The 17,676-nt window shown below is 52.0% G+C and overlaps 1 protein-coding gene across 2 annotated transcripts in view; it reads left to right on the top strand.

The window, feature by feature from the left end:
• Ntn1 (netrin 1) overlaps positions 1-17,676 on the top strand; it is a 184,355-nt gene that overhangs the window by 131,083 nt on the left and 35,596 nt on the right. For both annotated transcript variants that reach the window (XM_051168413.1, XM_051168412.1), the window contains exons 4-5: positions 9,608-9,757; positions 13,065-13,118. In XM_051168413.1, the coding sequence (XP_051024370.1) occupies positions 9,608-9,757; positions 13,065-13,118 (204 nt within the window). The remainder of the gene's footprint in view (positions 1-9,607; positions 9,758-13,064; positions 13,119-17,676) is intronic.

The following is a 17,676-nucleotide window of genomic DNA, read 5'->3' as shown; positions in this document are numbered from 1 at the left end:
GGCAAGTGTTTGTTGCGGGCCTCGGTGATACGCTGCGCAGCTTCTTTCCTGGGAGGTTGACAACAATGAAAATGACAAAAGGAAGCTAATCATGAGATGAATTACAGGGAGGAAATAAGCAGCCAGGAGAGAAAGTCAGCAGGCAAGGAGAAGCTCCCTGTAAGCCCCAGGGAAGATGGGACATTTGAGAGGAGACCTGGGGCGCAAGGAGAGAGCACAGAGAACAACAGCTCAGACCCCCAGAGTCAGGCAGCTTCAGGGGGTTTGAGGGAGGGGGGGTCATAAGGGAAGGGAGGGAGTGCGGGGCGGGACCATCTTGCTGGCGTCTGGAGAGGAGGCAGTCTTCTCAAAACCAAGGACAAGAGAGGAGGGCAAGAGAGACACGGGCTCTGTTCGCATTTACAGAAGCTTGTTCTGTGAGACAAGCCCCAGTGGAGAAACAGCACTCCCACGGTCCTCCGTACCCCTCCACTCCCCCACCCAGGGGTGGGAAGAACTCTCAAAGCTCAACAACTAGAAGGCAAACGGTCCAATTTTAAAACGGGCAAAATATTTGAACAGACACTTCCTCGAGGATGGACAGATGGCAAATAAATACATGAAACATTAGCTGACATCGGGGAAATGCAAATTGAAGTCACCATCAGGCCCCTCTTGTTGGGAAATTTAAAAAAAAAAAATATTAGCCACTTAACAATTCCAAATGCTTGGCAAGGACAGGGGCCTCCTGGAGCCGTCGCACACTGTCCGTGGGGGTTCCACATGGTGGAAGCCCAGTGCTTCCCTGGAACGTGAGACTCAGACAGTCACGATGCCAGGATCCTGCTCTCTGGTGTTTCTCCAAGAGTCATAAAAATGTAGGCCCTACAAAAACAAAAATGAAAAACAAACAAGCAAACAAAAACCCACTGTAGACAGATATTTATAACAGTCTTGCTTGTAATTGCCAGTTGTCCCAGACTTGAGACAACCTAAGGGTGTGTCAGTGGATGTACGGTCAAAGCGAACACATCCCCACTGAGGAAGCGTGCTCAGCGTTACTGAGAAATGAACTGATTCTAAGGGTGCCACGGACATACCTCAAATGCAGCTGGCTCCGTGCGAAAGGTTGGGCTCAGCAGATCGCACACCTGGAGATCCCATTTGCCCTCGTAGACACTGCAAATACTGTGTCATTGCGGGATAAGACATTTGCAGAAGGTGACTAGAAGGGGGCTGACTGCAGAGGAAAGGGATTCTTGAGAGGGCTGGACAGTTCTGGCTCCTGACAGAGGCAGTGACTAGAAGAACTAGCCTCCGTGATAAAAGTCTGTAGAAGTGCTTAGCAAAAAGGAGAGCATTGTACCCTGTGCAAGATACAGTAACAGTGGATGAGATTCCTTCCCTAGAGCTGTGGCTTGGGGGGGGGGGGGCGTGTCCCCAGAGTGAGGTTCGCTGTTGAAAGCTTGACCCCTAGGGGAGCGACATTAGGAGCTGTTGGGCCTTTTATTTTACACCCCTTTGGTTTTTCAAGACGTGGTTCTCTGTGTAGCCTTGGCCTGGATCTCTCTCTAGACCAGTCTGGCCATTAACTCAGAGATCTGCCGGCTTCTGTCTCCCGAGTGCGGGGATTAAAGCGTGAGCCACCATCGCCTGGCGGGAGGTATGAGGCCCTAGAACTGGAAACATGGCTCAGTGGTTAAAAAAACTTACTACTCTTCCAAAAGATCCCCGTTCGGTTTCCAGCACCCACAGCAGACAGCGCAACTGCCTATAACCCAGGTTCCAGGGCATTTGACACTCTCTCGCTTCTGCAGGCACATAAACGTATGAATAACAAATATCAAATATAATTCTTAAAAGAGAGGCAGGGCCTAGTAAGCTGATACTTACTGTCTGCAGGGCCATCACCCTGGGAGAGGATTCGTGTCAGTCTCTTGTGACCCTGCTTCCCGTGGATTGCTGTAGGAAGAGTGAGTCTGGCCCTTGGAGCTGAGCTCAGCCCTCGGCTCAGTTCTTCACCAACACAGGGAAACACAGTGAAAAACAGTAAACCCAGCTCTCCTGCGTTCCTCGGCTCCTTGTCTGACCATGCGCTGGCACACGTAGCTGTTTCTCTTTCTTCCTTTCCACCACGTCGTGGTATAAGCATGTGTTCCCTTAGCTGAGAACAAACAGGTGGCGCCACCCAGTCTTAGACTTTCAGTTAAAACGGTGAGTTAAATACAATTTTTCTTTTCCTCCCACCCCCCTTTATTCTTGTTGTGTCTTTTGAGACAACGCTGGCCTGGAATTCCTTGGCTTTCCTGTCTCGGCTTCCTAAATGCTGGGATTAGAGGTGCGCGCTTCGATGCTCTTCAGTTTAGTGCAGCCAGAGTCTGGGTGTTTTTGTTACAGCAACAGAAAACGGACTGAGACCTTATGACACTGCTCCAGGGTCTTTTTGTCCCCATCCCCTTCAGAGCCCTGGAGTCATCAAGAGCCTCACACACTTGCCCCTGTGCCCTGCTCTCAGCACTTAATCCCCTTCTGGGCCTTGCTGAGCCCCCACCGTCTTCTTCCGCTTGTCTTTCCTCCATTGCAGACGCCTGGACGGCCTTGGCCATCTCTTGCACGTTTCTTCTCTTGGATGCCCCACAATCTCTTGTGGGGCGTTTGAAAGGATTGAGTGTTTAAACACCTCTTTGTGGCCAACGTCTGTCTGTTACCTTGTGCATCCTCTAAGCAGTAGGGGACAGGGTGTGTCCATCAGGCTGGACACGCAAGCAAGAAGTGTGGGGATGCAGGAAGCCTATGGCCCTTGTTTCATCTCAAGATGCCGGCCCTGTCTGTCTCCAGGGGCCCTTGAAGCAGCTAAGGGTCAGTTGACCCTCCCTCAGGGCCATAGAACCCTCCCTGTCTCTGTCTTCTTTGGGCGCTACATCCAGGTATACAGCCCAGCCTTGCTCAAAGCACAGAACAGCGGATCCCTGTCCTAGTTTCTGCTTCCGTGATAAACACCATGAACAAAAGCAACTTGGAGAGGGCTTTTGTGTCATTTTACAGCTTACGGTCCTCGTGAAGGGACCTCAAGGGCAGGAACTCTGGAGGGCAGGAACTCGGAGGCAGGGATGGAGGTAGAGACAGACCATGGAGTACTGTTCTCTACTAGCTTGCTTTCCGTGGCTTGCTCAGCTTGCCTTTTCAGACAACCCAGGACCACCGCCCAGTGATGGCACCACTCACCTTGGACTGCCCCCACCCACATCCATAATGAAAACGTCCCAAGGCTTGCCTACAGGCTAATCTGATGGAGGCATTTTCTCAATTAAGGTGTCCTCTTCCCAAACTGCCCTGGCTTGTACCAAGGCTGACAAAAAGGTAACCAGCATGGCTCCTAGGAGGTGTGGGGGCAGGCAGCCCTTGTGAATGAGCCTTGCAGGCTTTGGAAGCTGCATGCTCTCCTGATTGCTTCTGCCATCAACCGTTCCTAGGGGATCCTTGAAGGATCCTCGTGTTCTCTGATGGGGCAGGGCCCTGCTAGTCCAGATAAGGCAGCTTCCCTGCCTAGCATATTGCTTTGTGTTCTGGGAGGCTTAAGAGATGGAAGAAAGCGCCCTCCCCGCCACCCCCACCACACACACCCCCACCACACTGGTAAGAAGTGCCACTAGCACTTGGCTTTCCAGTACTTTCTACTTTCTGGGACAAGAGTAGAGGATACACCACCACCACCACCATCACCACCACCACCACCACCACCACCACCACCATCACCACCATCACCACCATCACCACCACCACCACCACCACCACCACCACCACCATCACCACCACCATCACCACCACCATCACCATCACCACCATCACCACCACCACCACCACCACCATCACCACCACCACCATCACCACCACCACCACCACCACCATCACCATCACCACCACCACCACCACCACCATCACCACCACCATCACCACCACCACCACCACCACCACCATCACCATCACCACCATCACCATCACCATCATCACCACCATCACCACCACCACCACCACCACCATCACCACCACCACCACCACCACCACCACCACCACCATCACCACCACCACCACCACCACCACCACCACCACCACCACCACCACCATCACTACACTCATGCATGCACGCACCTGTGCATGCGTGCACGCGCACAACACTCACTGGCTGACTGTGTGGCAAGAGTGGGGTCTCTTCTGAGGCAGGGCCCAAGTAGAATCTCTTGCTTGAAAGTTTTTCTTGCTGACCTTAGCTGGCCTCTGAGGGGCCTTGATGCCCCCTCCCCCAACTGCACTCCCTACACAGGCCTTTGCTGGCCACCCTTTTAGACATGGCTGTTAATACCCAGAGACTTGTAGGAAATCGGAGCTAGGAGGAGCTCTAGGGATCAGGGAAGCCCTAGCAGGTGTTCAGGCAGCTGGCTAGCGGCTCAGATGGCCCAGAAATGTGACTTACCACAGAGAAGGTTTCTTTCCCTTAGCAAAGGTGGCTGGTGACTTCACTAGCTCCATGGGTTGATGAAAGTCAGGTGATCTCCCCTAAAGTCCAGGGACTGGCCTGGGGAGAGCCCCTAGGAAAGAGGCAGCTTGTCTGGGGTGTAGCACAGCTATGCCAGTCTGCGCAGGGTGCTAGAACAAAGCGCTGTGCACCTGCTGACCTAGACAACAGATAGTTAATCTCTACTTATCCTGGAGGCTGGAAATTTAAGGTCAAGGTGCCATCTGGGCAGATTCCTTCTGAGGGCCAGGAGGGAGGGATCGCTTCAGGCCTGTTTCCTGGGCTTGCAGATGGTCACCTCCATCCTGTGTGTTTCCTCTATAGCCGCCTTGTACCTCATCCCTGTCTTGTGCAAGGACACCTGTCATTGATTAGAAGCTACTCCGATGACCTATTTTTACCTTAATTACCTCTTTAAAGAGTTCATATTTGTCTTGTGCGTGGGCACTTGGGATTAAGACTTCTGGGTATGAATCCTGGGAGCTTGGCGTGTGAGCCAACCCTTAACATGAGGCCAAAGTAGTAAGTTTTCAGGGCGCCTGGAGGCCTGGGGGACAGCCACATGGTGTCTGGATTGAGGACTGAGGCTGTGCTTCTTCTTTCTCCCCGTTACAAAGAGACCGATGCTTAGCCAGCACCCCCTTTTCCCCACAAGCCTGTGTTCTGGATTGCTGCCTCTTGAAGGTCCCGCCCACTTGCTCTCAGTCCCTGGAGCCAAGGTCCTCAGGAAAAGTAGCCAGACTCCCCATAGGAGGCCCCCCAGAAGACTTCCAGCTGGCCCCATGAGCTGCTGGAAGGGCCTGGCCTCTGCTTGCGCTCACCTGGTAGAAGATAAGAGCCATGCTTGAGTGTGGGAAGCCAGAGGTCAACACCAGCCACCTCAAGCCGGACTACACCAGAGTTCTTAGAATCTTCTCCATTGGTAAGGTGTAGGCAGGGTCCTAGTGGCCTTGGACAGGGCACCCTACAACACAAGCCCCTCCCCCCATCCCCACTCAGGACACTGTGATGAGCCGCAACCATAAGGTTAAGGTCTATAGTCAGGATCCATGCAGAGGAAACGCTCCATGAAATCTTGACTGCTGTCCTTGCAGAGAAGCCACCTGCGGTCTAGGGAGACAGAGGTACTATTTCAGAGTCACTGGCAGGGATGGGCCAAGCCTCGGTCCTCTGTCATCTTTCTGATACCACCCGGGTTCTTTTGAGCAGTCTGTCTGTCCCTGTCTGGTGATCCAGCACAAACAGCCAGGCACGTTCGTGGGAAACCCGATCCTGCCATGTTCTCAGAGACCTGCACTTCCTTCTGGCCTCACAGTCTCTCTTCATGGAAAAACTTGTGGTAGCCTGTTTCCCATGAGCAGGTGCTGCCTGCCCCATGCAGACTGGCGACATGTATGGAAAGGGTTGACCTTCCTCTAAAACTCCTGGCTGGTTTTCAGGGAAGTGGGAGTCACCAGGAGGCCTTCCTGTGACAGAGGATGTTCCAGCCTGGGCCTTGTTCTCAGAAGAATTGGGGAAGATCTCTGGTCATGCCCTCATTGGAGCCCCTGCAAAGTAAAGACTGCCTCCCCTGGCCTCATTCCCTGACAGAAACCATCCTGCTGGGTGCTAGTCATTGTGTGTGTGTAAGTGTGAGTGTGTGTGTGTGTGTGCCTATGTATTTCTAAGGGATTTATTAGAATGGCTTAAAGGCTGTGGCCCTGCCAGTCCAACAATAGCTGTATGGTCTACCAAGGGAAGGTCCAAGAATTCAGTAGTTGTTCAGTCCATGAGGCTGGTCTTCAGTCAATATCAGAATCCTGAAGAAGTGGGAGCCAATGCCAGTGAAGGAATGGACTTGCCAGTGAGTGAGGGCAAGCAGGCCAAGAGAGAGCCAGCTTCCTTCTTCCCTTATCCTTTCTAGAGACTGCCAGCAGAAGGTGTGGCCCAGATTAGAGGTGGCTCTGCCCACCTCAAAGATGTGGGTTAGAAGTGGGTCTTCTCACTTTAAATGATTTAATTACGGGAAAAAAATCCCTCCCAGGTATACCCAGCATTTGGGTTTTAGTTAATGCCAGATGTAGTCAAGTTGTCAGCCAGGAACAGCCATCACTCCACCGTAGAGGACTGCCACAGGACACTGCCATTTGTTGGCTTTTCTTCTCACACTTAATGCCTGTCCTTCTGTGTTCAGAGGGTGTGATGTGGGCCGTCTCCTTCCCGTGTCTGTGGGCAAAGGTCTTACTCTGGGCTCATTCACCTGAAAGTAGGAATGAGTGCCAGGTGGGTCCCCATCCAGGTTGGATTTGCCTGCAACTAACAGCAAGCCTGCCTCACAGTGGCTCAGACCAGTCAGAGCTTATTTCCCCGTGGAAGAACCAGAAACGCTGAGGGGTGTCCTGATGAGGTGAGGGGTCTGGGCATTCCCTCTCCTCGGGGCTCCAGGTCCTTTCCATGTCTCATTTCTGTTGTGACTCTGCACTCACCTGTTCCCTTGTCCTCCAACAGTCTTGCTCTTTTCTCAGGGGACATGTAAGAGAACACAGGTGTGCTGATGTGGTCTGTAGGGTCTTTATGGGCACACATACCTCTGCTGGCAGATGCTGTGTTGGTGACAGGATGCAGCCTGGTGATGGTCACATTGGCCTGGATGTGATCCTTTAGTGACCCCTGAGCATAGATAAAATGACTTGTTGGTGTGGAAGCATCGGTTAGAGCAGATGTGTGGGTTCGTTTGCTTCCTATAGAATCTTTGGAGAAAGATCCGGAAACCCACAGTGAGCATTAGCTTACACCTAAGCTAAGGATGAACCCTCAGGATGAGCTGACCACACAGCATACATGCTAAGAGCGGTCCAATTTCATCCGGTCACTGCCCTACCCAGTGGTGGGGCCAGCCAAGGAGTCTGAGGTCTCCAGCTTTGCAAGGGTTAATGCGTAGTCTTCCATGCTCCTCCACCTGATCCTTAAGACAAAGACAGCCTGAGTCGGTGCTGGTGCCGAGGTGTGATCTGGCTTGGAATCTTCGGTGACCGAGTAACCCTTTGTGACCTCCTAGGGATCCAGAAACCACTTGCACACAGATGTATTGTATTCGTACCCGAGGAGGATGGTTGTAGCATGAATTTAAGGATCGCCAGTGGGCTTGCAGAGCAGGCCCAGGGAGGTCGGCTGGCACAAGGGCCTGGCATCCCCATAGCCTATGCCCAAACCCACATCTGTGGCTCATGGATGGTGAGATCCTGTGCTGGGGCCTACTTCCATACCACCAACTGAGAGTGCGCCTATGTCACTCACCTTTCCTGCTCAAAAGGCCTTTCCAGCCACCTGTGGTCCTCCCCACAGGCCACCGAGGCTGGATCTTTTATTACTAACTTTAAAAAGGGTATGGACTTGAATTTAGGCTACACGGACAAAGACAGACATCTCAGCAGAGAGATTTCTTAGTCTGCAGTGCTGTATTAGTTACTTTTTTTTTTTTTTCATGGTAGTGACAAAAGCAGCCCAAGGGATGACAGACTGAGTTTGGCTCACAGTCTCTGGAGGCTTTCACCCATGATGGCCAGGGTGCCCGCGCTTGAGCTTGAGGCAGCTTGTGTATGTGGAATGAACCAGGAAGTGGCAAAAACTGGAACCAGGGGCAGATACAGCCGTACCCCCAGTGACCTACTTTCCCCATCCACAGCCTTCAGAACCGTACCACACGCTACATAACAAATGCTCAAAACGTGGGAGACCCTGTGAAGGATACTTCAGAGTCAAACTCTAAGAAAGGAGCAAGAGAGGAACACATGCAGGGAGACTGCGTCACAGGAGGCGGCAAGCTGCGGGCGCTCCAGGCCCCTCTGTCCTCCCTCCTGTCAGGCCCATACCCTTCCTCATCCCGGCACTTCCAGGAGTGTTGGCATGTTGTGGCAGCACTGAGACGAACACATGCTCATGCTGTCTTCCTTTTGCAGTGCTGTGGACAGGCTGGTTCTACTGCACACATTTCTCCCTCCTCTCCACGATGTGCGTCACTGTCCCTTCCAGGCTGGAGGCCATAGGGAGAGGCTGCCTCTTCAGGGCCGACTGTGCTGAGGAGGGAATTTTTACTTTAGTTCTTTTGAAATCTCGGTTCTCCCTTATTTTCCTAGATAGGTTTGTCCTCTTTGGGGACAGAAACAGCAGCATGTGGCGTGAATCTAAATGGCTACAGAATGCATTACTGGGGCGCCCTGCCCTCCTGGGCTTCCTGCAGCAGGAACAGGCACAGTGTTGCCCCCCTTTACCTTATCCCTTCAGAAGGGAGGCCACTGCTCAGGCACAGGTGCTCAGGCACAGGTGTTCAGGTATAGGTGCTCAGAACTTAGCAAGGTGCCTTGGTGGCCTCTGCCTGCAGGGGTGAATGTTGCTAAGAGCCTCATGGTGGTGGCAGAGATCTCCCCCAAAGCTGTGTCATGGCTGGAACACAGTGAGCTTTGAGATGTGGTTGGATGTGGGCCTACCCACCCACTGCTCACTCTTCAAAACCAGGAGGGTCATAAGGTTCACGCAGTGGCCTCTGGCCTCAGAATCACTGACTGGCCTTGCTTCACTCCCAGCTTGACTGTTTCATTCCTGGGAGGCCCCTTGGAGGTTCACGGGTTTACCAGTTGCCCATATAGTTGGGGTTTTAAGGTAAAGCCCAGGTTCTGGGCATCTGGCTGCTGACCACGTCGGGGCAGCATCCTAGGCACCTCCCTCTGACCAGCATCCCTGAATATCATCAGCTCTAGACCCTACTCCACCCAGGAACCCACAGAGGCATCTGGGAGGAAGCCAGCACCCCTCCCTACCCTCAGCGCCCCGAACTTCTACCCTTTGACATCCTATTTGAGCACCAGCCCTTCTCTTGGGCTTTAGAGGGGCTCCCTAGCTCCCCTCTCCGATTCCTCAAGGAACCCTCTGAAGCGGGTCCATCTTGGCTTTGGTTCTCCATTTCTTGTTACGTAAGCAATCCACCTCAGAACTTCTGGAACATGTGTGAGCTCGATTAGGCCTGCCTGTTCTTTTTTCATTCTTTTTTCCCCTTCTAGGGTAGGGCCCATGGGATGCCCCTGGGCAGGGAAGGGCACTGACTGTCTCTCTGACCCTTCTGTTTTGTGTTCTTCACAGCCTGCGATTGCCACCCTGTGGGTGCCGCTGGCAAGACCTGCAATCAAACCACTGGCCAGTGTCCCTGCAAGGACGGCGTGACAGGCATCACTTGCAACCGCTGTGCCAAAGGCTACCAGCAGAGCCGCTCTCCCATCGCTCCCTGCATCAGTGAGTGCATCCTCCCCTCCCATCTGCTTGGGCCAGAGGGGGGGGGCTGTGGGGGAGGGGACCCCGTGGGACTGCTTGCTGATGTCCAGTGGGTTTAGCCATCACCAGTGGGCATTTCTTCATTCCCTAGTGCTCGGGTGAGACCCGGTGAAAGTCTCCAGACCTGGAAATTCCTTCAGAAGCAGCTGCGTGCATTAGAGCTAGCCTTTCTGTAGCCCTCAGTCCTGACAAACACTCCAGGTGGGGAAGTGAGCCTCCTCTCTGGCAGGAGTCCCCACTCCTTCATTACACTTTGACCCCAGGCCCAGTGGGGATGGGGGCCTGCTACAGCTACAGATTAACAAAAGAGCAGACCCAAAGCCTTGAACCTTTGCGAGTAGTTACTCAGGCTCTTGTGCAAGGCAGCTGTGGCCACCGGAGTGGGGCGGCCCAAAGAGCCATTATGTAGAGAGGGCTGGTCACTCTGGCCTTGGCTCTGAAGGGTCTCTGTATTTTGCATCTACTAGGTCATGCTGCTGTGACCATGGGCAGAAAATGAGCTCTGGCTGGCGAGTCAGTCCTAACTGGGAGAGGCCTGGCCTTGTTCTGGTGATTCCTTGGCTTGGGCTGTCCAAGCCAAGAAGGGACAGTGGAGCAGAGGAGAAGGAGAAGGAGAGAGTCTCCACAAACAAGCTAGAGTCTAAGGGACCAAGTGGATTCTCTAGAGAGCGGCTTGGCGAGCTCCTTCTCGGGGGAGGGGGTGGGGGGGCTGGCTGCCAGCTGCTCTTTTTCATGGAACAGTGCCTTGTACCTTTTTAATGACTCAAACAAAAATCAAAGGAAGGATACTATTTCAAGACACAATAAAAAAATAAAATAAATTTTAAAAAGCATGTTAAGTCACCGGGCATGGTGGTATGAGCTTGTAATCCCAGCACTTGGGAGGCAAAAGCAAGAAGACTGAAGGTTTGAGGCTAGCCTGGGCTACATAGTGAGACTCTGTATCAATTAAAAAAAAAAAAGAAGAAGAAGAAGAAGAAGAAGGAAAAGAAAAAGGCATCCTGTATGCAGCTGCTTCTGTGGAATGGCATAGCTGCTGCAGAGGCTGTAATCCACAGACCCTGAAGTATTTACTGCTTGGCCCCTTTCAGGGGTCAGTCAATCTCGCTCTCTGAGATTCTCAGAGTCCCTTAGTGGGCTCCAGCAACTAATCAGTGATCGGGAATTGGAACAGCCCGAGACTCCAGTGCCTGGAGTCCCTTCATGCTAGGAGCCACCACAGAGTCCTAGAGTGTTCCTCACAGAATGTAGTCACCCCTGCCTCAACTAGGTGGGCACCTACGGGGTGAGGACCCCGTAGGTTCACTGTCAAGTAGATGACCCGGCACGAGTCTGAGGGACTGGCTCCTGGTGTCCTCCCAGGGCACAGCAGGTGGAGAGTTCATCCCCAGCACTGGACTGAACGGAAATCCTTCTCATGGTGACATGCAAACACCAGTCTCACGGCCTATAGAACCCCTTCTCTCTGTGTACCACAAAAAACTATGAGACGAGCAATTGGAAACCCAGGAATATCTATTTGGGACTCTGGGAATGTGTTCTGCCACTTCGTAGCCTTTTTTTTTTTTTTAAGATGGAGAGGAGCTGTCAGATTGCTCAGAACGGCAAGTACTAACATTTCAAAATCCCCCAGTGGGGAAAGAACACAGTGAAATGACCTTTCAAAACCAGCGCCTGCATCCTCCCACACGCTCTGTACTTTCTGAGTTGCTTTTTGAAAAGGAAGGGCTTAGGGCGAGGACAAAAACTCCCACCTGACAGTCGATCTGGGCTGCACTCTGGGATGTCCCGGGTGCACTGCTTCGTCCCAGCTCAGGGAGCCATTGATCTTGTGTGTGTATTTCCACCTTAGACACTGAGTTTGGGTGACCAGTGTGCCCCATGGCCACTAGCCGTGAGTCACCTGCAGTATTAGGTCAGGTCCCTCGGATGCTGCTCCCCAAGAGTGTCTGCTGGGACCAGCCTGGCCTTTTAGGGCTCAGAACGGGCCTGGTTGGTCCTAGGTCCATCTTCCTGAGGTGCGGGCCACCTGAGACGTTTGTGATTAATGTCACCTGAGAACAGCTCTGCTCCTCACTGTGGGCTGTGCCCTCTGCCTCTACTTCCTAAAAGGCACAATGCACGCTTCCTCTAGGAGACGAGGAGCTCAGGAAGGGCTAGAGTCCAAGGTCAGAGCAGAGTCTTAGCACAGAGTCAGATGCTGGCGGCAGACAGCAGGGTTCGGGGTCATTCACCAGGGCTGATGAGCGGTTCTCAGCCTTCCTAAGGCTGTGACCTTTTAATACAGCTCTTCATGTTGTGGTGACCCCCAGCCATAAAAATCACTTTGTTGCTACGTCATAACTGTAATTCTGCCACTGTTATGAACCGTAATATAAATATCTAACACGCAGGATATCTGACATGGGACCCCTGTGGGGGTCGGGACCCACAGGTTGAGAACCTGTAGAGGGCCTTTTGATCCCTGGTTTGGCCTGATCTAGAAAGGAAACCTAAACTTTTGACAGCTGGTGGCCGAATCAGTGGAGTTGACCAGCTGAACTTTATCTTGCCGGAGCACAGGGATGGGCCCAGGAGGTGGAGGGGACTAGTCAAGACAAAGGCCATGTCCCTGTGAGCTCTGCCACCCTCAGTCACGTCCCAGTCCAACAGCTCACAAAAGGCCTTAGCCAACCTGAGGGAAGCCTGGGGAAACTAGGGCCAGACCACAGATACACCTGTCCCTGTGAGAAACTTCCCCAAAGGCAGGTTCCCCCAGACCCTCACTCACAGTTTCTGCTTCTAGATCCTTCTTTTCACCTGTGAGTTAACGTTGTAGATGAGCGAGGCTGAGGAAGTCGTCTCATGATGAGCAGAGAACCTAAGGAACCGCAGGGTGGAGCCACGTGGGTGACCGTTGACAGTAGGCCTGAGATGGGCATGCGTGTCAGGTCCTGGGTGAAATAACATCAGCCCTGTGGACCGCCAGCCCCCCTGCTGCCCCCGCTCCTGACCCTCCCTGACAGATGGGACTCATTCTGCCCTTCCCAGTGAAGACAGGAGAACACGCTGCTCTGCCCAGGCTCCCTAGGATCTGCTTCTAGCTCCCAGTTTCTCCTGACTTTTTGTTTCTTTGAGCTGAGCTGTGGTGTAGGCATGGGGAGGGAGGCTAGATGGTTGGGAAGAGTCTGTGCTGAGACCCATTTTTTTTTCTCAAGAGGGGGGGAAATTTCCTTTTTTTAATCTTAACCTCATTTCTCTCTCTCCCCCTTTTCTGAACTTCATGAAGAGATTCCTGTAGCGCCACCCACCACTGCAGCCAGCAGCGTGGAGGAACCTGAAGGTGAGACGTCTTCTTAGCTTTTTGCTTGTTACATTGGCTGTGTATGAGTGGGGACATGGGCTGGGGCCCAGATCCTTCTGTGACACGCCCCCCTGCTGCCAGCTGGGCTCTGTTTTGTGTAAGTGGTCGCCCTCAGCTGTGCTAAAGAAGGAACCACTGAGCACTTCATTATAACTCTCCTAAGAATAAAGCTGGAGGATGCTTTAAGAGAGCCAAAGACCAAGAACCCCGGAAGTAGAACTTTCCCTCCTAGCCCTCAGAGGTTAGGAAGTTGCCAGAACCTCAGAAATACTAGGGCTGAGGACTCCTCTCCTTCCTGGGGTTGCTGGAGAGGAAAGAGTCCCCAGGCACTGGCTGATGGTCAGAAGTCAGGAGCTCTGAGACCCAAGAAGGGAAAAACAATCCCATTTTCACATCTACCTGTTACCTGAAGACGCAGCCTCTCCTTCTTGACAAAGGTAGGTCCCAACCATGGCTGCCCACAGTGTCTGTGTCATGCTCACCGTAGCAACTGGAGCCGTATTCACATTACAGACTCCATGCAGATGCCACAAGATACTGAATGTGTCTCCTGGCTGCTCCACAGTCGCCCGAGGTCCCACACACACTGCTAGATGCTCTTCTGCTGTCATCAAGAAAGCACGCCCATAACACAGCCGCGCCACCAACGTGGGAGAGTTCGGATAACTGGACTTCTGTAATATTTTCCTATGCACAGATAGATGCCCCTTGCAGTAAAATGCAGTATTTATCCACTGAGCCATTTGCTCCGCTCCAGAATTTCAGTTATTTTCTTTAGTTAAGATTTGTGTCTGTGTGAGGGTATGCGCAGGTGCCCCTCGGAGTCCAAAACAGAGTGCTGGATGCTTTGGAGTTGGCTGTGAAATGCCTGGTGTGGGTGCTTGCATTCTCTGGAAGAGCAGCAATGCTTTTAACCAACAGAGACATTTCTGCAGGCCCCAAATTTGATTCTTGATACTGCGATGACTTGGTGGATGTGTGTCTAGTCAAAGTGACAGTGAAACTCCTGGACCTGTGGGCCGTGCAGGGGCCGTGTACACAGCTTGCGGTAGGACAAGAGGGGCTTTAATGGTCTGTCTCCCAGAAGTCTTCTGGGCATTGCAACGTAACTTTGGGTTTCTTCTAATTACCTTTGGCTTTTTAACCTTTTAACAAAATCGGGCAATTCAAAGAGAATGGGAGTCCCGTGTGAAGCATCAGAAGGTTTTCGGCTTCTCGTACAAAAGTCTAAAACAGCTGTGGTGCTTCGGAATCAAGCCTGAGGCCAGGGGAGGGCTCTACAACAGCCTCTCCTCTGAGCCACACTCCGCCCCTAAACTCCCGTGACCATCTTAGCAGCCTTTGCTTAGCTGATTACCTTTTGTGACCCTTTTAGGTTTTGTGACTGTGGTTTCTTCACGTGGAGCCTTAGCGAATATGACAGTGAACCGCTCCAGTGTTCTGCTAGAAGAGGGAGTGGGAAAGTGGGCTTGAGGCTTGGGGCGATGCCCAAAGCCTTGGCTCAATCTCTGCAGCCTGTTCTGGTGGGCTCTGCAGAGAGGGAGCCATTGCTGGGACTCTGGAGCTGGCCTTTGGGATGGATGTCCTATTGCGGAGAGCTTGGCTGGCCAGCTGAGACCTTGAGGTGGGAGGCGCCTGGGAGGCGGGGCCCTGGAGCTCAGCACATTCTCAGCGAGTGGAGGACGCAGGTGTGCGGTCATGTAATAAAGGAGAATTTATTCCCTAAGCTGAGGGACGAAAGAAACTCCACCTTGAACTCAAGCCCTTGACAAGTGAGCTTCCTTGGAGAATGTTCTCTGTTGCTCCCTGGCAGGGTGGCCAGGACTAAGAGGCCTGCCCGCAGGGAAGACTAGGAAGGAGTGCCACAACCAAAACTGCCTGGGACACATCTAGTGACTGGGTAGAGGGACCTCCACTCTTGTGTCTGGAATGGGAACACCTGCACCGTGGCAGCTCTAGGCAGCCCTTGACCTGCACTGGTTTGCTTTTATGGGGTCTCTTGGGTGAGTGGGAGGCGCTGAGGTTGGGTGGGAGTCAAGCATCAGTCCTGAGGGCTCTGACCATACCACTGCCACCACAGCTTCCCCCCCACCCAACACACACACACTGAAGCAGGAAGAGGTGGGCCCCACACTCCTACCAGGTGCCCCAGGGCAGCTGCCCCTGTCAGAGCGTCCTCTGTAGAAACACCTGCTCACTCCCCTGCCACCTCTGACAGGCTAGCTTCACCTGTAAATCCTTCCTGAGGCACGTGGGCCACGATGGTAGACGCGCCTCACCTTGGCTCCTTTGCGGGGCTGTGTATTGCCTTTCCTTGGAGGACCAGGCTGCCCATAGGTAGCTTCAGGATACCCCGTATGAATTCCTTGAGGGTTGTGTGAGAAAGAGACGTGCAGGGCTGACTGAGGAGCCTGTGAGAGCCCACCCCATCTCATATGGACTATGCACTCACCCCAAGAGCCGGTGGAACAGGCAAGGTAACCTTTGCTGGCTCCCCTCTTTTCCATCTTGGGTAACTAGACCTGAGTTAAGGTCCAGGAGTGAGAAGCTAGCCGCCTTTTGGGTTTCCCACCTGTCAACAGTGGTCTTGGGGGCCCCAGCCCAGTCTTTGCATAGTTCCACCCCATTTAGGACCCTTTGTAGGCATTTAATACTACTGCAGTGCTGTGGGGTGTAGCCGGAGTGGCTTTCTGGGGTACCATGTAGCCTTTCAGGACAGAAGACTTTACAGTGGGGGTGGGGGGGGGTACTGGAGGGTGCTTCCTTACTACCAACAGGTATGCATGGGGGACGGGGGAGGGGTGGCCACTCCTCCAGCTTTTTGCTAAAGAAAAGGAGTTTATAGAGATTTGCAGTGTGGGCCAGGCTGGCTTCTCCGATCTGCAGAGCTGTGCGATTTGGCTGTCATGTTTTCCTCTGTGTAGCTTATACTGAGAATCCTGTTGCAAAGGGCTGTAGTGGGACTGCAAAGCAATCACGGTTGATTCAGGGGTGGACGTCCAACAGGAATTAACAAAACCACGAGAACAGCTGGGTTTGGAGGCACAGGCCTGTAATCCTGCTTCTCAGGCAGGAGGATTACAGTGAAAGACCTGCTTGGTCTACAGAGCAAGGCCAAAGCCAGTTTAAACAAATGAGCGAGACCCTGTCTCAAAGTAAAAGTGTGAGATGCGGGCCGAGCATAAAGCGTGGTTGTGGGCCACTTGATTGGCACACGAAGCCCTGGGTTCCTTCCCCAGTACAGAAAACAGAAACAGACAGTCTAGCACAGGGCCATGGGGGTTGAGGCTGCTCAGTTTCTGTCCGCCTTTCTGTCCAGTCTGGTGGAATTGAGGGCAGAGCACACATTATTTTTGTAATTACTGAAACAAAATTTCAATTAGAATAGCAACAGAACACGCCAAGCAAACATAAACAAAGCAATAAGATTATGGGATGGATTCTTTTAAAATGTTAAAAATTGAACGAATGCCAAAGAACAGAAGGAAATGGACGCACGTGCCATGTTAGGGAGAACAAGACTCAAACTGCCAAGATGTCAGTTCTCCCAGGAGTGATCCGTAGACGTAGCAGGACTCTGGTCCCAGTCTCTGTCAGATGGGGCAGGATCCTAAGGCTCCGCCAGAAGAGGCAATGTGTTGTAAGAAAAGCCAAGTTTTTGTTTTTGTTTTTTTTTAAGGTGACTAATTAGGGTAATTAGCTCTACTGGATATTTTAAAATATTGTAAGCAGGGTGTTTAAATGAGTGTGGCATAGGAACGGAGAGGTGCCCAGAGGAGCTTGGTACCAGAGCAGTGTGTGACTGCAGATGAGAGAGAGGCAGCCAGCAAATGCTGCTGGGGAAACTAGCTGCTTACTTACTAACAAGCTTAGAGTCCTAGTTCCTGGAGTTTATCACCAGAGGGATAAAGAGCTGTAAATCATTAATGCATCTGTAATATTCTAAAATAATACATATGTGTGTGTGACGTACACACACATGCACACACATATATACCTGCCCATCCATGTGATCTCAGGGCAACGAAGATGTCCTAGATAGGACATAAAAAAACCCAGAAGTTGTAAAGAGAAAGGTTTTGTAGGTATAAGTGAAAAACTCCTGTACTTTAGAAATACCTCTAAGCAACAATAAAAGGCAAACTCGAAGCTGAGAAAGCTATTGTGACGTGGCTGGGGAAAGGTCAAAATCCTCAGTGAATAAAAAGCATTTACAACTCAATAAGAGATGATATGAAATTGAATTGTAGAAGTGAACTAGAAACTCAGAGAATCTGTACAAATGGCAGTGGGTGCAGGAAATAATATGCTTATTAGTCACTATGACAGTGTTAAGAGTACTATCTTAAATACTTACTAGATTTGGTACTTGTGTGTATCTGACTCCAGGGAACTGAAACCAGGACCTTGCCCATGCGAGGCAGCACTCTACCAGTGAGCCATCTCCCTAGCCCCCTTTTTCTTTCCAAAACTTTTTTTTTTAAGATTTAAATTTTAAAATAGCTTGTGTATGTCTGTATGTTTATGTGCACTGCGT

The sequence above is a fragment of the Acomys russatus genome, chromosome 25, assembly GCF_903995435.1.
Source record: "Acomys russatus chromosome 25, mAcoRus1.1, whole genome shotgun sequence".
In the NCBI taxonomy this organism is placed as follows: Eukaryota; Metazoa; Chordata; class Mammalia; order Rodentia; family Muridae; genus Acomys; species Acomys russatus.
This window is presented reverse-complemented; position numbering and strand designations above follow the sequence as displayed.